The sequence below is a fragment of the Pholcus phalangioides genome, unplaced genomic scaffold, assembly GCF_987345545.1.
Source record: "Pholcus phalangioides strain wild (caught in Gottingen) unplaced genomic scaffold, Ppha-v1.0 ptg000042l_1, whole genome shotgun sequence".
NCBI classification, from domain to species: Eukaryota; Metazoa; Arthropoda; class Arachnida; order Araneae; family Pholcidae; genus Pholcus; species Pholcus phalangioides.
This window is the reverse complement of record NW_028301628.1, coordinates 37,520,440-37,542,819: the sequence shown is the minus strand read 5'-3', so window position 1 is coordinate 37,542,819 and position 22,380 is coordinate 37,520,440. Positions and strand designations below refer to the sequence as shown.

The 22,380-nt window shown below is 38.9% G+C and overlaps 1 protein-coding gene across 5 annotated transcripts in view; it reads left to right on the top strand.

Annotated features, from left to right (window-relative positions):
• The first annotated feature begins 3,564 nt into the window (after positions 1 to 3,564).
• LOC149064993 (carbohydrate sulfotransferase 1-like) overlaps positions 3,565 to 22,380 on the top strand; it is a 28,710-nt gene continuing 9,894 nt past the window's right edge. For 3 of the 5 annotated variants that reach the window (XM_089254791.1, XM_089254789.1, XM_089254792.1), the window contains exons 1-2: positions 3,565 to 3,685; positions 20,035 to 20,287. In XM_089254791.1, the coding sequence (XP_089110917.1) occupies positions 20,158 to 20,287 (130 nt within the window). In that variant the 5' untranslated portion in view covers positions 3,565 to 3,685; positions 20,035 to 20,157. Of the gene's footprint in view, positions 3,686 to 16,881; positions 17,149 to 20,034; positions 20,288 to 22,380 lie in introns of those variants that run through there. The other 2 variants (XM_089254793.1, XM_089254790.1) reach the window with 2 other exon arrangements.

Below are 22,380 nucleotides of genomic sequence, written 5' to 3'. Positions count from 1 at the left end.
TTTCTCGGTAGAAGGCCCAATCATACACACGAATAAATAGAGAAAAATGTAACAGAGTGAATACTACTCATGGGCCGGTTTGACTGATGTCGGGGCCTTGGTACCGGGCCTCGGCCCGGCGGTTCAGAAACACTGGTTTAGAACACCCATACAAACAGACGTAAGCGTCAGAAGTATTTCCGTCGGGAGACTGCTGGGGTGAATTAGGGGTTACAGTGGGATGCCGAAGGTCGGAGGTCGGGGCGGACATTCTTGGGAGAAGATCCCGTGGGGGTCCGCCCCGGTCATCCGACCCTCCTCAGCAAGACTCAACCCAGTCGTGTAAAGGGCTTATATCCCTCAAGGGACAGAGTCCGGGTCTTGTCTGGTACATCAGAAGTATTTCCGACCCACAGATGCTCAGCCTGATCTTTTAAGAATAAAAAATTCCAATTTGTGAATTAATGCAGGGGTGCTCGAGCACCCACGGCCCCGTAGTCACTTCAATAAAAAAGAAAACTAATAAAATAAAATTCCTCTCACCTCTCTCTTGAAGATAAAATTTCCAAAGCTGGTGACACAAGATACTTAATTGATAAATAATTCTAGAGAGAGCACCAAGTTGTCATCATCAATGTCCCCGTCCTGATGGACAACTGAGCTGACCACCTGTGCGCGATCGGCGTTTTTCCTAACATTATCCTCCTTTCTGGTGTATTTGTCTTGGAGAAGATGAGTGTGGGGGGGGGGGGCGACACTAAATAGTATGTACATGGATGTCGTGTGATCGGGTTGATCACCGGTGGGGGGCTCGCATGTAATGAAGCCATTTTTTGATTCCGTGGATTCATTCGTGGGGGGCGGGGGGGGGCCCACCGCACTCACTCACTCGCCGTATCTGTGTCGTGTCAGCAGCCACCGTTGCGTGGTTACTTATTATTCCTTTTTTTTTTCCTTCCCCCTCTCTCTCCTTTCTTATCCTTGAAAACAAAACTCCTGTTTTACACCGGAGAAAAAACCAGGAATGAAAAATCTCTCGTGTGTCACGTTAACAATTTATTATCATTATTCACAGGAGACTGTTGTTTTTTTTTAGCTGGGCCCAACCGGGTAAGGCCCGAGGGCCTCGTGATTTAGACAATTGTGAAAACGACGAGCCGTAAAAAACTTTGTTTTAATTCATTTAATTACGTGTTATACACGTATTGGGCATATTTTAAAAATGAATAACAAACCAACCAATTAACATAAACAGGTACGATTCGCACCGAAATACAATTATCAAAACGTCGAGTTGTTTTTCTAAGTAATTAAGGAAACAATTAAAATTTCACGCACAGGTGGCGCTGTGAAATATAAAAATGCGACACAAACAGTGCATAATTAATGTTTATGACAATTTGAGTTACAGAAAACCACCGTATTTCAATACGGGCGCCTTTTTTGAGCTCGGGCCATATCTCAACGGGTAAAAGGATGCTCATATTTACATGCGGCGGTTTTATGTCACCCAAATCGCAATCCGTAAACGCTAATCATGCAGTGTTTGTGTTTTTTCATTTCATGTGTTACTAGCTGTTACACTCGCGTGGATTTGGTAATCTGGAAATTACTCGGTGATGATAAACTCCCCCCCGCCCCTCCCCCGTGTAATATTTGAACGCCTCATGACCTCCCTTGCGGGTAGAATTTTTAGAAATTCCGCCTTTGTGAATATTGTAGTATCTACATTGTAAAATATAATACTGACCAAATTTCATATTTATAGCTTTAGAGGCTTTGGCTCGGCCATGATTGCGCCATATAATCTTTGAACCGTCTTATGACCCCCCCCCCCCCCCAGAGGTTTAAATTTGAAAAATTCCTCATAACGACCCTTTAGATCATGAAATATAATTACTGACTAAATTTAATATTTGTAGCGTCAGCGGTATCGGTTCGGCGTAATTTTCATATGTTACATTTGAACCAACTTATGACCCCTTTGGGTTCGAATTCGCAAAAAAAACTCCTTCTTAGTGAGTCCTTACATCGCGAAATGAAACGACTGTTATATGAAATATGAGCAGTTTCGGCTCGGCGGTGATGAGTCAGCAGTCAGGGCATGTTGTTTTACATATACAGTGTGATTCAAAACTCAACGAAAAAACTTTTAGGGGAGGTAAAAAACACAAAAACCAAACAGAAAACCACAAAACCACCTCGTTGGGCAATTTGCCTGTTGTGGCGTTGTATTTGTATTTGTATATAAATAGGGGTGCTCAATTCAGAATCACATAGGAATGCATGACCGGTAACCCCCAACCTGATCGGCTTTTGGATAAACGAAGATGCAGGAATGATAAGCCAATAATAAGTGGAAAAACTCTTTATTTAACGATATTTTACATTTTATGGGGGGGGGGGGCCGTGAAAGCCATGGTCTACGAGGCGACAGTTGGCTCCGACACCGACCTCGTCGCAGCTGCAAACGTCCGCGAAATGCCGGGTATTTTTTAAATGGTTCAACAATCAATGCGTTGCCTTGGTGAAGCTTGCATAACTGTGGATGGTAAGAACTTTGAGCACTTAAAGTGAAACTTAAAGTGTACATGAACTCTCCTCGTGTAAAATATCGCTGAATAGTTTTTCCACCCATTATTGGCCTTGTCATTTCTGCATCATCGTTTATCCACCAGCTGATCAGGTTGGGTTTTCCGGTCATGCATTCCTATGTGATTCTGTTTGGTTTCTGTGTTTTCTACCTCCCCTAAAAGTTTGTACGTTGAGTTTTGAATCACCCTGTATATAGATTCGCTCGTTTTTCACCCTTATGCAGCCCGAGCTAAACAAAAGGCGCGCATATTGAAATATGATGCTTTTATGTACGCCATTTGTCACCTCACCTCTTTATGTCAATTGTTTGGGTTTTTATTAATTTTTAAAATGTGTCCAGGACTTCTCGTCCACCCTGTACTGTATCTGAAGTTCGTCATTATTTCTCCTTTTGCCATCACGTGGTCTGCAATACCACATCTCACGTGGTCCGTGGAACACCAAAGGTTAAGAACCTCTGTTTGAATGGGACCTTTCGCTGAAGTGATGTGGAAAAATGGCCCGTTCTCCAACTTGTTAGGGCCTCAGTAACCAGTTGGTGCCTCGAAAATGTTTGGTAAGCCCAATGCCAGCCGAAAAGTAATATATGTAATAAGTAATATCCGAATGTGTAATATTGCGGCTTCTGATAGAGTAACGCCCCCGAACTGAAATGGGGGGGGGGGCATTTAAAGGATAAAAAACGAAATGGCAATGGTGTGGGCAGTTTTTTGGATCACCTTGTATACGAGCTAATGAAAAAAATTCGTGGAAAAAAAACGTATTGTTTTTTTTAACATTATATTCAGTTTCCAGTGACGCGCGCGAAAAACTCATAAAATGGACGTTTATGACGTGAGTCGGTCGTGGTCTGGAAGAAGGGCATGTCCATAACTCATCCTCGAAGAGTATTGTATGCGAGATTGTGTTCCCTTATTAGCAATTCACCACAACTCAAGATCGTTCCGTTGTGAATGCGGCCCTTGATCAATGTTTATTCTTCAGCCAGATGCATCCTCCTCCTTCTTACGACGACGAATAAGTAAACACGACAGAAAAATTCGTCTTTGTAATAATGTACCAGACCAGATATTATCATCATCAAGAAGAGACGGAACCTGTGTAAGACACGGTATGTGACAATGATATACTTTTAGACTGTGTTCTTCAACCATTGGTCTGCGGACCGGGCAATGGTTCCGTGGGTATTTCCTACCGGTCCGCAAAACATTTCGCCCAATTCATGTAGCAGCTAAATAATTTTAGATTTAATAACTAAAATGCTGTCTATATATTGGTTTTTATTTCTGTTTTTTCGTTAATAGGTTTGCAAATTATTTCTCGTATTTGTGTATTGTTTTCCGGTCTGCGAATTACTTCTCCTATTTGTGTATTTTTTGCCGGTCCGCAAATTATTTCTCCTATTCGTGTACTTTTTGCCGGTCTACAAACTATTTCTTCTATCTATGTATTTTTCTTTAGCAAATTATTTCTCATTTTTGTGTATTTTTTGTCAGTTTGCAAATTGTTTCTCCTATTCGTGTACTTTTTGCCAGTCTCAAATTACTTCTCCTATTTGTGTATTTTTTGTCAGTCTGCAAATTGTTTCTCCTATTCGTGTACTTTTTGCCAGTCTCAAATTACTTCTCCTATTTGTGTATTTTTTGTCAGTCTGCAAATTGTTTCTCCTATTCGTGTACTTTTTGCCGGTCTACAAATTACTTCTCCTATTTGTGTATTTTTTGCCGGTCCGCAAATTATTTCTCCTATCTACGTATTTTCCCGGTCAGCAAATTATTTCCCCTTTTTGTGTACTTTTTGCCAGTCTACAAATTAGGATACTTCTATTTGTGTATTTTTTGCCGGTTCATAAATTAATTTATTTTTTCCAATTTTTTGTTGGTCGTTAAGCTATTTCTCCTATTTATGCATTTTTGAAGGGCCTGAATTTTTTTTTTTTTTTCAGTTCCATCCAATTTTTATCCCAGTTCAAAATATGTCATAAGATACAATCTATAATACATTATTAGTCGTCAAGATTCCGAGGCCTGTTATTTCTCATATTTTTGGGGGGTCTGCAAATAATTTCTTCCATTTCCAAAGTCCGCAAAATTTTCAACTACTGCGCGCAGTTGTAAAAAAGGTTCATTCAGTTCATTTAGTTGCTAAAAAAGTTGAAGACCATTGCTTCATGCTGCTCTAGGCCAGGGCTCTTCGGCCCTTTTCCTTGTCGTGACGCGGCGAGCACCGGTATAGAAGAGAACTCGTAGATCGATCTCCGAAAATCTAAATGCGACAGGGCGTCGACCGTATACCTGAATTGAGCAATCTTAATTTATTCAGTGAGCACCGCGGAAGTCACAAGCAATCCAACAGGTTGAAGATACCTGCTCTGAGAGGTATTTAAATCGCCTTCATTGAGTTCATACTTTCATTGTATGTGGGACCAGAGCCACCGTTAGGAGTGTGCGACTGGTGCGGTCGCACCGGGTCCCGCACTCACTGTAAATTATTGGAGGCTCCAACCAATTCTGAAATTATTTCTTGCATTAACTCTGAATTTTCATAAATTCTGGATTTTTTTTTACCGTTGATTCTGGATTTTCGAAAATTCTGGGAATACTTATTTTATTAATTCTGTGAATTTTTTTCAAATCTAGAATTATTTCTTTCATTAATTCTGAATTTTTATCAATTCTCAAATTATCACAGTTCCACTAATTCTCAAATTATCACAGTTCCACTAATTCTCAAATTATCACAGTTCCACTAATTCTCAAATTATCACAGTTCCCCTAATTCTGAAATTATCACAGTTCCACTAATTCTGGATTTTCATCGATTCTGAAATTATCACAGTTCCACTAATTCTGAATTTTCATCAATTCTGAAATTATCACAGTTCCACTAATTCTGGATTTTCATCAATTCTGGAATTATCAGTTCCACTAATTCTGGATTTCCATCAATTCTGGAATTATCAGTTCCACTAATTCTGGATTTTCATCAATTCTGGAATTATCAGTTCCACTAATTCTGGATTTTCATCAATTCTGGAATTATCAGTTCCACAAATTCTGGAATTATCAGTTCCACAAATTCTGGAATTATCAGTTCCACAAATTCTGGAATTATCAGTTCCACAAATTCTGGAATTATCAGTTCCACAAATTCTGGAATTATCAGTGACACTAATTCTGAAATTATCAGTTTCACTAATTTTGAAATTATCAGTCCCACTAATTTTGAAATTATCAGTCCCACTAATTTTGAAATTATCAGTCCCACTAATTTTGAAATTATCAGCTGCAGTAATTTTGGATTTTCATCAATTCTGGCGAATACCGCTTTCATTAATTCTGAATTTTCTTCATCTCAAATTATTTCTTTCGTTAATTCTGAATTTTCATCAATTCTAGGATTTTTTTCCTTTCATTATTTCGGACTTTATCAATTTTTTCTGAGATTTTTTTTTCTCTTTCAGTAATTCTAAACTTTCATTGGTGATGGAATTATACAGGATTCACATAGCTAACAATTCACGCCGCATTTTACTGGCGAACCGTTGATCCTAAAGGCATACGTCCAATTAGAAAAAGTATCCAAATAACGTGTAGACCTCAGATCAGTCATTCATATAGCGAGAGGTTGTATAGTTATTGCGACGAAAAAACTTAACATTCATACAGATACCCTGTGCTTTAAAAACCCAATTAAAAAGTTGTTGCCCTCTCTTTTCTGAGGCCAACAAAAAAACTTCCACGGTTCTAAGTGCAATATTCACCGAGATATTTGACTTTAAAAAAAATGGAGAAAAGTTGGGAACAAAACAGCATAAATAAGGGTAAGAAACGCGTTTCACCAATTCTTTTTCCTCATTCCGATGGGATTTGTTTACGTAGAGCCAGCTGTGGACTCTATTAAAAAGTACATTTGTCTTGTTTCATAATCTTATGAAGAAAACTATTTGTGTTTCTAGAGATTTATTTCCTTCACCAAGACGAAAACATGCATTAAAGAGTTTTCCATGATTTACTCATTTCACGTGCACAAGATGTAATAAAATAGTGGGAGTATTATTGAGACTCACAGTATATAAATGACCCGGATTCTCTCTTTTTTTTTTTTTTTAAAGTGGCGTAACGAAACCAGTTTAAAAAATTGACGCCCTTGGGAGGTGTACGACAGATGTGCTCACATCGAACCCCGCACTCAAGGTAATACAGTTATGAATTTTCATCAATAGTGTTGTTATGAATTTTCATCAATTCTGTTGTTATGAATTTTCATCAATTCTGTTGTTATGAATTTTCATCAATTCTGTTGTTATGAATTTTCATCAATTCTGTTGTTATGAATTTTCATCAATTCTGTTGTTATGAATTTTCATCAATTCTGTTGTTATGAATTTTCATCAATTCTGTTGTTATGAATTTTCATCAATTCTGTTGTTATGAATTTTCATCAATTCTGTTGTTATGAATTTTCATCAATTCTGTGTTATTATGAATTTCATCAATTCTGTGTTGTTATGAATTTCATCAATTCTGTGTTGTTATGAATTTCATCGATTTTGCTGTTATGAAGTTTCATCTATCCTAGTATTATTAATTCTGTTGTTATGAATTTTCATCCATTCTGTTGTAAATTTTCATCCATTCTGTTGTAAATTTTCATCCATTCTGTTGTAAATTTTCATCCATTCTGTTGTAAATTTTAATCCATTCTGTTTAAATTTTCATCCATTCTGTTTAAATTTTCATCCATTCTGTTTAAATTTTCATCCATTCTGTTTAAATTTTCAGCAATTTTGTTGTTATGAAGTTGTTATGTATCCATCCTGGTATTAAGAGTTTTCATCCATCCTGGTATTAAGAATTTTCACACATTCTGGTATTGAGAATTTTCATAAATTCTAGTATTATAAATTTTATCCATTCTGTTGTAAATTTTCATCCATTCTGTTGTAAATTTTCATCCATTCTGTTGTAAATTTTCATCCATTCTGTTGTAAATTTTCATCCATTCTGTTGTAAATTTTCATCCATTCTGTTGTAAATTTTAATCCATTCTGTTTAAATTTTCATCCATTCTGTTTAAATTTTCAGCAATTTTGTTGTTATGAAGTTGTTATGTATCCATCCTGGTATTAAGAGTTTTCATCCATCCTGGTATTAAGAATTTTCACACATTCTGGTATTGAGAATTTTCATAAATTCTAGTATTATAAATTTTATCCATTCTGTTGTAAATTTTCATCCATTCTGTTGTAAATTTTCATCCATTCTGTTGTAAATTTTCATCCATTCTGTTGTAAATTTTCATCCATTCTGTTGTAAATTTTCATCGATTTTGTTGTTATGAAGTTGTTAGTTATCCATCCTGGTATTAAGAGTTTTCGTCCATCCTGGTATTAAGAATTTCCATCCATTCTGGTATTATAAATTTTCATCCATTCTGTTGTAAATTTTCATCAATTTTGTTGTTATGAAGTTGTTAGTTATCCATCCTGGTATTAAGAGTTTTCGTACATTCTGGTATTGAGAGTTTTCATAAATTCTGGTATTATAAATTTTCATCCATTCTGGTATTATAAATTTTCATCCATTCTGGTATTATAAATTTTCATCCATTCTGGTATTATAAATTTTCATCCATTCTGGTATTAAGAATTTTCATCCATTTTGGTATTAAGAATTTTCATCCATTTTGGTATTAAGAATTTTCATCCATTTTGGTATTAAGAATTTTCATCTATTTTGGAAATCTGTATCTCTTCATCTATAAAAAATAATTATGGGATTCTGTGTCTCCATCTAAAAAACAATAATTCTGGAATTATTTCTTTCATAAGTTCTGAATTTTCACCAATTCTGGTACTGTTTCCCGAATATATTCTTAATTTTCTAGAAATTGTTTCTTTCATTCATACTGAGTTTCCCATGGGTGTGCTTGAATTCTTAATTTTCATGCGTATTGAAATTATCCCTGTGAATTGGTTTTCTTTTTAAATTTTTGATTCGTCGATTTCGAATTTTCTCATTAGTTCTCGAACAATTTCTCTCATAAAGTTATAATTTTATTTGATTTTGAAATTATTTCTTTCATCACAAATTTTCCATTATTATTATTATTTTATTTATTTATTTATTTTTTATTAATTTACATTTATTTCTGCCTACATTTTTTTTGTATGCATATTTTCCAACATTTCTGTACATTTTCCAATACAATCAAATCCCGTTATAACGAACTGCAAGAGACCAGAGAAATCATTTCGTCATAAAGGAATTCCAGGTCTGCATCGTTCCTATGTGAATCGTTCTGGGCATTAGAAAAGTGTTCATTAAAACTAGATTTTGGCTATAACTGTATTCGTTAAAACGGGATTCGACCGTAGTGTACAAATTTCCGGATGGCGATGCTTCTCTCCTACATAATATATATAAAATTTGGCTCAGGGGGGCCCCGAAATTATTAAGATGTTTCTGGCTCCGCTATAACTTCCGTACCGGGCCCCGCATCTGGTAAGGGTAAACCTGGTTCAATATACAGGGTGATCGAAATCGCATTTATACATCTCAGAGGGTTCTGGAAGACGTTCTAATAGTTCTGATGCATAGTTTCCAAAACTTTGAGTTCCATTGCCCCCTTCTTCAGAAATTTTTTTCTCTCATCGCCCCCGAACTCAAGTGAACCCATAGGATCCTATGTTATAACCGTAGCTTCTACCGCCCCCTGTAACATTCCATCGCCCTCCCAGGTGGCGTTAAATCCCACGTTGGGAATCACTGGCGTAGAGAGAAAGAGACAAGCCTAAAAATTGTCACTCAGTATAGTTGTGTTTGTAAAACTCTATTTTCCGTATCACATAAAATTTAAACTACGGGTTTAACTGTTACAGGTCATTCAATGTACAGGGTATGCACAAATGAATGACACGCTTTCAAAAGTTTATATTCTCAAAACTATTGCACATAATATAATCTATGTTTCATGAAAATAAAGAAAAACATTCAAAGTTGTTTTTTTTCAAGATCGTTCAATAGATGGCAGCACTTCCGTAGAACGCAGGGACTGAAATTGACTGGAACCATTCTTTTTTTCTTGTTTTTGGTGTTGTTTTCTTAGTTACAAATTTTCAAATGTGCGCTGCACAGAAGTAGCGGAAACAGTCCTTGTGTGCATATTTTCTAATACACAAAAAAAACTTTTTTTTTCCTCTCATTGTCCACCATCTTTAATTTCAGACACTGCGTTCGACGGAGGTGCTGCCATCTATTCAGCGATGTTGAAAGGAAATACTTTGAATGTTATCATTATTTTTAGGTATCACAGATTATGTGTAACAGCTTCGCAATTTAAAATTTTAAAATCGTGTCATTCACTTGTGCAAACCCTGTATTTTAATCCTGATTTTTGGCTCACAATGTTTCACCGGACGATGCAGTCGCACCCTTTTCACCTGCCTTCCTGGTGAGGAGCCGTTCAAAACAATATTTTTCGTCTGAGGCCGGAATCACACAATAAAAGTTTTGTAAAACCTCTTTGATAAAACTCGAAAAATTCAACCAATAAGATCACCGGTTGCATTTGATCGAATGTAACCGATGCGCTTATTGGTTGAATTTTTCCAGTTTTATAAAAGATCTTTTATCAAAATTTTATAGTGTAATCTAGGCCTTAGACCACTATAAAAGTTCTTTTAATCTGGAAAAAAAAAATCAACCAATACGTCTATTGGTTATATTAGCTCGAATTTAACCAATACGCTTATTGGTTGATTTTTGGGGGGTTTTTCAAAGTTTTCAAAATGTCTTTATCAAATTTTTATAGCGTAATCCCAACTTAGACAAAAACAACATGGGCGCAAATGACTAGTTTGGGTCCTACCGGCCTATTTAGGCGCTATATTATTATTGTGTTAACCCAATACCACTATAATTCAGTAGCGTCTGCGTATGGGCACAACAGTCCAAACGCCTCACTTGAGCCCAATAAATCTTTCAGTGTGTTCCATCGCCCCCCTTAAAACCTGCGTCATTTATTCAGAGAGGCTCTAATATATTTAATTACATTTATTACACGCCGCGCGATTGAACGCCATTTTATCAGATTAAAAACCTGAATATATATTTTTTTTTTTTTTCAGCGTGAACTGGAACTACAACCAATGTCCAGAATCATTGAAAAGCTATTATGTGTAACATGAAATAATGTTTAATAGTATGAAAGGAAAATACTGACGTAGTGTCATCAGTCATTTCGTCCCCATAAAGATAATTGTCAAAAAAATAAAAATGATGGTGGATTATGGGTATTTCGTTATTACGGTCGGGGAGAAGGGGGGGGGCACGATTACCGTTATTGCACCTGCGCAGTGCAGATACGTAGCTGATATCCGCGACTGAAATACAATAACAAAATATTATTTTTAAAGAAGAGCAGTGAAGCGCTGAATGCGTGTCGAATGCATTATTTAACGCGTTCACAGAAATTAGAGAGTCTTTTGAATTATTCCAACGGAGCATTTCGACAAGAATTTTACACACACAAAAGTCTGTTTTCTTTGTGTTATTTTATAAAAGATGGATGCCAATTGAACTCACGGGGCAGCAATTAGAAACAAAAAATCTACCCTGTCAACCAGGCGTGGATCCAGGGCGATGTGTCGGGAAGGGCAAATTGTGTAATTTTCGTTGTATCGTCCCGTATTTTACGAGACAGTCAAGTTTATTCATATTATTCGGCTCTTGGAAGAGGCGATCGTTTCTACCGCCCCCCCCCCCTTCCCACATCTGGATCAGACAGACATCCTCAGCTGCGAAATAAAATGGAGGCAGCTGGGAATAGAACTGAGAAAGGCGGAACCAGGGCGATGTATCGGAAAAGTTTATTGTGTAGTGCGTTGGATCATCCTATGTTGGACAGGCAAATTTCTTTTACATTACTCGGCTCTCCACTCTGGATCCGCGTTTGCTGTCAATTTGTTTCTGCGTCTCGTCCCCGCTATCCCTGGTCCTGTGCCAGTGGGCCTTCCAGTTGTGACCCAGCGACTGAACTTCCCAAGACCCGGATAGTAATGGATCTGTCCTTTAAAATACGTAGCACAGTGGTTATTACTACACAATGAGTTGCCCCCGACACATTGTTCTTGGTGCACCTTTTGCCACTGCCCACTGCCCTAGTTGCGCCACCAATTTATCAGTCAGATTGAAATTTCCCAGCTGATGGTTTGTTAACGAAAAACAGTATATAAATTTTGTTTTTCCTTTAATTTTTACCTATATATATATATATATATAATTTCTGCCCATATTTCATTTCACTTTTCTGAATTTCTGCCCTCCTTCGTCCCCTTTTCTGAATTTCTGTCGACTTTCTCCCGCTTCTTTCCCTTGAGAATCTATGCTCTCCCCTCCTTCCTTTTTCTGAATTCTTTCTTTCACTTTTTTCTAAATCCCTCTTTTTTCCCCTTTTCTGAATTTCTGCCCTCCTTCTCCCTTTTCTGAATTTCTGCCCTCCTTCCTTCCCCTTTTTTCTGAATTTCTGCCCTCCTTCCTTCCCCTTTTTTCTGAATTTCTGCCCTCCTTCCTTCCCCTTTTCTCTCTGTGTGTGGGTGCGCGCGTGTGCGTGTGTGTGAATTTCCCTCCCTCTTTCCCCCATTCTTTACCTTTTCTAAACTTTTGCACTTTTCCCCCCACTTACCTACCTGGCTTCCTTTGTCCCTGCCAAAGAGCACACACAATTCAACAAAAAAAAATTCTCTTTTAATTTTCCCTATAATTTTCCCCTACGTCCTCAACAACTACATATTTTCGCTTCCACGAATTTTTGCTTGTATTTAAACGCCAAGAAATCTAGGCAGGGGTTCTTAACTATGGGTTTTATGGTCATCTCTCGAGGTTTTTTTTTTTTTGGAGAGATTTCGGGGTGTTCCTGAGCTTTGGATGAGAAAAAAATTGACAAACTTTTTACATCGCTGTGTGTAAGTAAGTCTTAATAGTGTCCTGTAAGTCTTAATTCGGCATTTATCTCGTCAACTGCTCGTCGTAGACGTATGGTTCCAATTTAAAAAATGCTCAAAATGTGTTCAGAAATCACGCTGTACCATTTTCAAGAGTGAAAATACAGTGTGTCATAAAATAAAAAAATAACAATTTTTACATGGTTTCCCCCGTCCTCTAACCTGCAATTAGAAAGTTATTGTCCTGTCTCCCCGAGGCCAACAAAAAAAATTCCATGTTTCTAAGTGGAATATTCACTGAGATGTTTGGATTTCAAAAATCCAAAGGGAAAAGAACATAGGGAATCCATGGGGAAAGAACAGCGTATATAAGGGAAAAGAAGCGTTGTTCGTTAGTTTATGCTGTTCTTACCCAACTTTACTGTGATTTTTGGACTCAAATATCTCAGCGAATATTGCACTTGGGAACGTGTAACCTTCTTTGTTGGCCTCAGGAGGGACAGGAAAACAAATTTCTGTTTTGAAGTGTGTTTTTTTTTTAATTGAACTGGACAGAACATTTTACAAAATACAAAAGAATGACAGATGACAAGACAAAAATGCATAGAAAATAAACAAAGATAAACAAAAATGGACACATACACAACCACTTTGTGACCCTCAAGGAACTGCTGTTAAATGAACGGGGGCGTATAAAAATTTAGATTTTTTTTTTTAATCTTACGATACGCTGTATTTTCACTATTTAAACTGATACAGAGTGACTCTTGAACACGTTTTGAGCATCTTTTTTTAAATTAAAACTATATCTCTATGACGAACGGCTGATAAGATAAACACTGAATTAGGACTTACACAGGACACCCTCTCTACTTTCATTACATACTAACTATAATACTCGGCGCTGCCCGGGTTTTCTTCAATGAGGCTTGTTGGATCAAGTGGTATCTCCCTCTTTCTTTGAAGGACATACAAACTGTATCTAAGTTAACCAATATGGGCCGATTTCCTGCTGCACGACTCATGAAATAAATAAATCTAGATTTAAAGAAACGTAGAAATGAATTTTTTTCCCCTTTTTTAAGGGACGCTAGGTATTTCGATTGCCCTCTCCCCCCCCCCCCCCCGAACTTCAAGTTATCCATCTGCCTGTTTCTGCTGCAAAAAAATGCTTAATTAAAGCTGTGGAATATTTTCGATGCACTTTACAGGCTCATAATTAACTTTAAAACATCCTAAATTATATGAATTTATGCAGTTGAATATTAAAAGACACAATACGGAAACATTAATTTTTATGCTTGAGAAGATGTAAATAAAAAGTTGAAATCAGTTATTGCATGAATGTCCAACTCAAAAGTAGGTCCGGCTAATTACTTCATATTTTATCTCCTGGGCTTCGTATATCTCTAAGCGAACTCAATACTTCAAAAATCTAGAATTCAATAAAATTTTTAAAATTATTGATGTGGTGGAAATCCCCACTAAATTTCCACATTTCTACAGTAGAATCGGCAATTTTAATACCGATTTCTATGGGGATTACCCTTTTCCTGACCCTCAAAGCGATGCTGATGATGATTATGACGTCTATTCAAAAAGCCTCATTACTGAGAGTATTGAAAATGTGGCAAACCATTATAAAGGCATAAACTATTGTAAACATACACATACTAACAGGATTAAAGAAGTGACAAACCGTTGTAAAGGCATATACACGTCTGAAACGCATTGCTAGGGAACCACGGTAACCAAAGTAAACGTTCGGAAAGTGATTGTTGAGGCCCAAAATCTCTTCCAGCCCAGCTTCGTGGCAGAGTATGAAGTGAGTACACTTAACAGTCTGAGTGTGTAGCTAGTGTTGTGTTTGATATTTCAGTGCTGCCATCTATACTTCAAATTGGGAGTAAAGTATAATGATTGAATATTTGTAACGTTGTAGGCCTGTTGCTCTCTGTGACGAGACTTTTTAACGGGGTGATCGGCTCGCATTCGCGCCTCGAAGCTGGAAACCACAGAAAACCAACTTCAGCGGACCACCACTGTGGCGCCGGTGGGGCTCGAACCCGGTTCCTCGCGATGTGAGTCCGTCATTACGACCACTCGACCACCACAGCGGCTGAGTTCATCAGCTGGGCTGGCGTTAAACATTTTTTTTCCCAATTTTGTCGTCTTAGTTGTTGTTCTCTGTTGTTAGTGACGTCATATGTCCAGCTTGTGCAGCGAATATTATTCAAACGCGTTTTAAGCATTTTTTAAATTGAAACTATATCTCTACGATGGGCGGTTGATGAGATAAAGGCCGCATTACCACTTACAGAACACCCTGTATATAGGGGGCCGTTCAAGTATTACGTAAGAAAATTTTTAACCATTTTGGACCCCTCCCTCCTTTGTCAGCAAAAGTAAGCAAAACTCTAACCCCCCCCCCCCGTCCGAAAGATTTCGTCATCACTGCCCCCTACCTCCTAACGCATATTGGTAGGATCAGAAACGTACGCGGAAGGGCACATAGGGAGTTCGTGTGCCTCCCCCCCCCCCCCAGACGAAAAAAAATATTTTTAATGCAAAAAAAAATTTTTTTTTTTAATTAAAATTTCGAAAATTCCTTTATATGTTATTATAATCGATTTCTGTTCATTTCGATGCTATTTGAAGGGTAAGAACTCAAAATTTCTCTTTAAGAAATTGATTGCGACCCACCCTTTAAGCCATAGCAGACCAAATGTGGTCCTGAAGGTTATCTGATGTGACCTGCCCCCCTCAAACCTAATTTTGTTAAAATGAACTACGCTGTACATTTACAAATCGCTTAAATGCCCCGTGGCACAATTCCAGAGCATTTAAGTGGCTCGTGGCACATTTAGAGATCCCTTGAGTGACATATGGCACAGTTTTAGAGCACTTAAGTGGCCCCAGTGCGGTTCTACATCACTCAATTTACCTGCGGAACATTCCCAGATTACTTAAGTGATGCGTGGCATAGTTTCACAGAGCACTTAAGCGGCCCGGAAACATTTCCAGAGCACTTGAAGGATCCGTGAAATATTTAGAGATCATCAAAGTGGCTCTGTAGGGGACTTATCAATAGGTAGAATGTTACTTCAGGTGCGCAATAACTATCGAAAAGTTTTCCGTTTTTGGCGCACCGAATGAGATGCCATTAAGAATAGTTCATATCTTCATGAAGGGTGGTTGATGACGTAAGCATCATCCAAACCCCCCCCCCCTCCCCGCTTGTCATCAAAAGTCAGCAAATCGAAACCCCCCCCCCCCCATCGATGCTGATGTAATACTTGAATGACCCCTAGGCAAGCAAAACTATCTGGAGCTTCCCGAGTTTTCTTCAATTACTGCTTGGATTGGAAAAGTGACAAACCGTTATAAAGGAATAAACTGAATTAAAAGTGTGGCAAACCATTGTAAAGGCATATATTCACGTCTGAAACCACGGTAACCAAAGTAAACGTTCCGAAAGTAATTGTTGAGGCCTCAAATATTGCCCGACAGTTTTTCGCCCATTTCGGGCATTTGCCCAGCTCTGACGAATTTTTAAAGTAGCCTACGGTTCAACCCCGGACCTGTTTGGTATATATGCAAAATCTGGCGACGATCGGTCTAAAACTGTAGATTTGTATAAAGAACATACATACTTTCACATTTATATATAAGATATAGATAAGGGTATTTTATAAAAGGGCTTGTGGGGACCATGGGCCATTGCCTCAAGGGTGAGGCTGACAAGGCTCCGCACAGGGGCCCGGGACGATTTCTTTGTTTTTCCACGCTATAAATTTACAATAGTGGGGAGCGTGAAAAGTCTACTAGGTCTTCTAGACCTTTGGGGTACACAAAAGGTCCCAGCCCAGGGATCCTGTCCCAGGATGTGCGGGGGGGGGGGGGGGCCTTGCCAGGGACTGAATCTTATTGTCATAAAAGGATCGTGGAATGAAAAAGGTTAAGAAGCTTTACTCAACTTTTTTTGCCCTTACCGAACCCTTGAAATAACATCTGTTACTCGTACATCCAACAGTCCAACCACCACTTAACTCCCTCTTGCAGCCCATAACTTAACATTTATAACTCTCCAAAATTCTCGGATTACCTTTCAGGAGAGAATAAGAGAGAGATTTCGGATTGATCCGAGTGAGTCAGGATCATTTTTCCTCACGTGACAGTTATTACGTTCAGATCCATTCCCCCCCCCCTCTCTCCTTTTGAATCCCATCATTCAATAACAACAACAAAACTCAGAATAGCTAGCGAAAGCCTTTATGGTATCGATCGTTGCGGAAGGGCGGACAAACCGTTGTGTCCTCCGTTGTTAAGGGGGTAGTTGTCCGTGTGTTTTGCTTCTCCAGGACAGAGGAGGGGGGAGAAAAAACCGGATTCACGTGCGGCGTCGAAAACTCGTCACGTGCTGCACAGGAAAAAGCTAAAATTGGGCAGGAAAAGAAACCCATGCCCACACCAAATCCAGTTCTAGAACGATTTGGGAATAGGCGGTAAAACTGGAAACGTGGCTTCGAGAATATAAAGCTCTGGATCGTGAGCTTCCATAAATGAAACGGCTCCGAGATCCATTTCGTGTTGAGAACATGGTTTCTTATGAAATAATTCCGTTTGAGGTGAGTATTATGATTATGTATCCAAAAATTCAATCGATTACGTACAATCCAAACTCTGTTATTACGACACGTTTACTACAGCGTGTCTCGGAAAAATTATAAGTTACCTCATTTATTATGAAATTTTTCTCTTCCGGTTTTTGAGAAACTTCGTGTTGCTGGGTAACTTACCGTGGCCTCTAGAGCAGTGTCTCTCAACCGCCGTGCCGCGGCCCGGTACTGGGCCGTGACTGATCTGCCGTTTCATTTTCCCCACATTCATTTCCCATTAGTCGTGTATTTGATCGGGCCTTCCACTTACAAAAATAAATGAAACCGGGCCGCGGGCTTCCAAAGGTTGAGAACCCATTGCTCTAGAGCAGCGGTTCTCAACCTTTTTCGACTCGCGGAGCCCTATCCATTTTATAATTTTTATGGCGGAGCCCTGTGTGACTCGAGGTGCCCTTTTTGTGCATAATTTTTATGGCAGAACCTTGTAGGCCTCTTTTATTTACTTATCTATCATATTTGTTGATTTATATTATTTTCCTCGAGTCACTGCGGAGCCCCTGGGATATGCACACGGAGCACCGGTTGAGAACCCCTTCTCTCTAGAGCATATATGCTCGACCCCATGTCCCGCGAGCCAAATGTAGCCCCAAACTTAATATTTTTTAAATGATTGATCGTCACATTTACAGATCAAAATCGTAAGATATATATATTACAGATCTCTTCCCCCCCCCCGGACACTTCCACCGCACGTAAGTGACTCGCGGCACATTTCCAGATCGCTTACGTGACCCACGGTGCAGTTTTAGAACACTTTACTGGTCAACGGCACATTTTCAGATTATTTAAGTGACCCACGACGTATTTATAGAGCTCCGCGGCACACTTCCAGAGCAGTTAAGCCCCTCCCGGCACACTTCCCAGCATTTAAGCAACCCGTGACACATTTTCAGATCACTTGATTGACCCGTGGTGCTGTTCCAGATCACTACAGTGAACCGCGACACCTTTTACAAACCAATGAACTGGACCGCACTGTTCTAAAGGTTGACCACCCTTGGCCTGGAGCAAGGGTGTTGAACCCTTAGGAGTGGGTCACTTCACTGATTCGAAAACGTATCAAGGGCCACTTGAGTAACCTATGGCACCAGATCACTTGAGAGGCCTGTAAATATGCTGCCAGTCACTTAAGTTATCCCGGTCCTCGCGGATCCTCGTTCAGATGCTCTGGATCTGTGCCGTGGTAATCTTTAAATGTATTGCGAGTCAATTAAGTGATTCGGGAATGTGCCGATGAGCACTTAAATGATCTGAAATTGTGGTGCAGGTCATTTGATGCTGAAAACTGTGCAATGGGTCGCATAAGTGCTCTGGTACCGCACGGCGGGGATCTGTAAACATGCCACGGGTGACTCGAGTAATCTTCTAGGAATGTGCCGCGAAACACTTTATCTGAAACTGTACTGCGGGTCACTCAAGTGATCTGGAAATATACTGTGGGTCACTCAAATAACTTGGAAACGTGCCGCAGGCCACTCGTGTGACGTGGAACTGTAGCACGGATCACTTAGGTGATCTATAAAAGTTCCACTCAGTTCATTTTTACAAAATTATGTTTGAGGTCACGGGCCGCATCACATGACTTCAGGGGTCACAGGTTGAGCCTCGAAGTGGTGGCTTATTTTTATTTTTTAATAAGAAAAAAAAATTCAACTTTCACTCGCAAGTGGCGCTGTAAAACGAAAAACTCGACATGACGTATAAAATGCTACGCAAACAGTGCAAAATTATTGGCTATGACAATTTGCAATACATAAAACATTCATATTTTAATGAGCGCCCTTTTTTTACCTCGGACTACATCTAAACGGATGGAAGGTTGCTCATGTTGAAATGTGATTATGACCATTTGCGTTACATTATATGCGCTGTTTGTGTAGCATTTTAAGAGTTATGGCGATTTTTTTTCTTTTTACAGCGCCACCTGTTAGTGGGATTTTTTTTTTGATAAAAGTTCTTCAATAAAACTTGAAAAATGCAACCAATAAGCGTATCGGTTACATCCAAAGCAACTAAGACTAATTTTGGAGATTTTTTCAATGATACTCGTAAAAGGTGATAAAAACCACACCAGAAAAGGGACTTTTTCTGTGATAAAAAGGCACGTGATTTCGTGGATTATTCCACTCTCCGTGATACCGGACACTACCCATTTCGTGGATGATCATACTCCACTCCGTGATGGATGATCCACTCCGTGATACCGGACACTAGCGATTCCGTGGATGATTATTCCACTCTCCGTGATACCGGACACTAGCGATTCCGTGGATGATTATTCCACTCTCCGTGATACCGGACACTAGCGATTCCATGGATGATTATTCCACTCTCCGTAATACCGGACACTAGCGATTTCGTGGATTATTTTGCTTTCTACGATGACTTTCACGATTTCATGTATTATCCCGCTGTCGGCGAGAAGATTTCGTGGAATATTTCCGCTTTCAGTGTAAAAGGGGGGACACACTCACAAATTCTGGATTGTTCCGCTTTTGGCAAGAAGTATTTACATTTTCGTGGCTTGTTCTGCTCTTTTCGATAAGGGACACTCACAATTTTGTGGATTACCACGCTCTCGTTGATAATGAACAGTCACGATTTGATGGAGGCGAAAAGAGTTGATATTACCTTCCCACGAAGTTTCCATGATCTGTCTGTCACAATTGTCAGATCAACAATTAAAACCTCTCAACGACGTCATTATATAGTATAATAATGTAATATTATTGACAATATCTTAACATGCTTGTGGTTTTACTATGAAGGTTTTTAAGATATTTTATCGATAATATTGATTTCGCGAGAAATTCGATTTTTGTATTTCATTGCCAGGTGACCCCACGGTCTTAAGGATTAAGAGTTGGGCTCCAAAACCCCTTCGATGACCGATTTCTGGAGGGACGAAGAGTTTTATTTCGAATGGCCAGTCACCGACGCACAAACGCAGGAGCTTAAATGTTCACGCTGGTAAATTTGAAACGATGCTATCCATGTATCATAGTCCTGGCCGTGATTGGTCTCGCTCAGGTTTACATCTTCGTCATGAACGAGCCATTCGCCGGTTACGTGAGGACGACTTTTTCAAGTGAGTATTTGCGTGAGTGATTGACGTGATTTCCTAAGGATGTATTTTACGTGGTGTTTTTTTTTTTCATTTTTTCTTTAGCGTAACCTCCTGGAAAGCAATCGTGGCCAGCCAAAGGTGAGAAAGATCTACATATTAATCGCTCTTCAGATCAGAAGTTCGTAACCAAGGATTCACGGACCCACTCAGGAATCCCTGAAGCGATTCCAGGGGGGGTTCGTGAGCTTGGATTATTTGTTTGTATACAGGCTTTCCCAAATTGTTTGTGCACAGGACCAGGACCTCAACTGGGGGGGGGGGGGGAGGAACAAGCGGATCTTGTAGTAGTGCAGGTCTAGAGGGGCCACCAAATTCACCTTTCACTCAGACATGCTCAAGCCATGGCCCACGACCTCAAACTTGAATTTGTAAGGATGAACTAAGTGGCACATTACCAGATCATTTTAAGCGACCCGCGATGCAATTCCACATCATGGGTGGACCGAGACACATTCTCACTTCAATTAAATGGCCCGCGGCACATCTTTATCTAATGAAGTGGCCCCCATTCTCCAACAGGTTTAGCACCCCTGGCTTTTATTGCCCCTCCTACATAACACGGGGGTGAGGCTTGGGGGTTCAAAAATTCATGCTTGCCTAGCCTGACAAAGTATCTAGTTGAGGCCCTGTTCAGGACTATCTCTGCAACCGTTGAATTTAGAAGTACAGGGTGTCCCTGTAAATAAGGTATATTTTGATGTGGTTTACAAAAGTTATTCTCACGAACAGGGATTTTTTTGGTTTAAAAAAATTGGAAATTTTCGTCGATAGAGGACGCTACACGAAAACAAATCGTTCAATTCCAGACCTGAATCTTTCCTCGCTCTCTTCTGCGTTTGAAACGCTGGTAAAGCTTCAAACCACGATTCGTGGCTAAGGTAAAACAACTTCACCAATAGTGTTTTTTTCCACCAATTTTCAACATTACAATAAAAAACCTTATGTGAGTAACAGGAGAGTTCAGAAATGAGCTGTTAATCGTACACACCTTGCGATGTGTTCGTTATAACGAAGTAATTTCTCCGGTCTCTTGGAGTTCGTTATAACGGGATTCGACTGTATTTACGAATTTATGGAATAACCGGCAGGGCCGTCTTAAGAGTATCGTGGGGCCCCTGGGCCAAGTGATTTTTTTTTGAGGCCCTACCTGACAAGTTCTCGTAAATTTCAAATGGTTCTCTCATTTTTGCGAGGCCCTCTTCTTTTGTGGCCCACGGGCAGTGCCCGGGTGGGCCCTTGCGTTAAAAAACGGCACTGACAACCGGAACTTCAAATTCCAAAAAAATTTTCAAAGTACATGCAATTTCTAAAAATTACTTTTTTTTTTTTTTTTTGTGGGGGGGGGGGGTCGTATACATAATAAATTAACCTTTTTTACAGTCCCCTTGTGCTAAAATTCCCAGTTAGTGAACTGTAGAACCTGCTCAGAAAATTCATTATCAACAAATTCCATATTTATAAATGCAATATCTAACGGGATATAGAAGATGAAAAATTATGTATTTTGGCGACATTTTTCGCTGGCTTGGCTTGAAAGTTCCATTTTTGGAGACTGTACTGTACACAGATGAAATAACCTTTTAACTGTCGGTCATTGTACTTTGATTATTTTTTTATGTAGCGTAGATTTGACAAAAATAATTGTCAAATTAAATTTCCATTTGCAGCCAAAAATAATTGGTAAAGACAAGTAAAAATGCCAACTATAACTAAAATTTCAGAAAAATTGCCAATCGCGGAAAATAATGGGTACTGCAAGTCTCTCGAAATGTGATTCACTAAATATATCATGTTTGAAAAATATGAGATGGATATATTTACAATATAATCAATTATATGATAATTTTAGTCATAAATTATATCATAATTATAAGTCGTGTAAACAATTTTTTTTCCCCCTTGATTTCATAAATTCAACTAAGCCTTGTTGGAAACAGGAAAAAAACGGGACATTTTTATAAAAAAAGTTAGGATCGCCAAAACTTACGGGAATATTTCGTAAAGTACGGGTTAATACGGTCCAGGATTGGATTAGAAAAGTTTTATAAAACTTT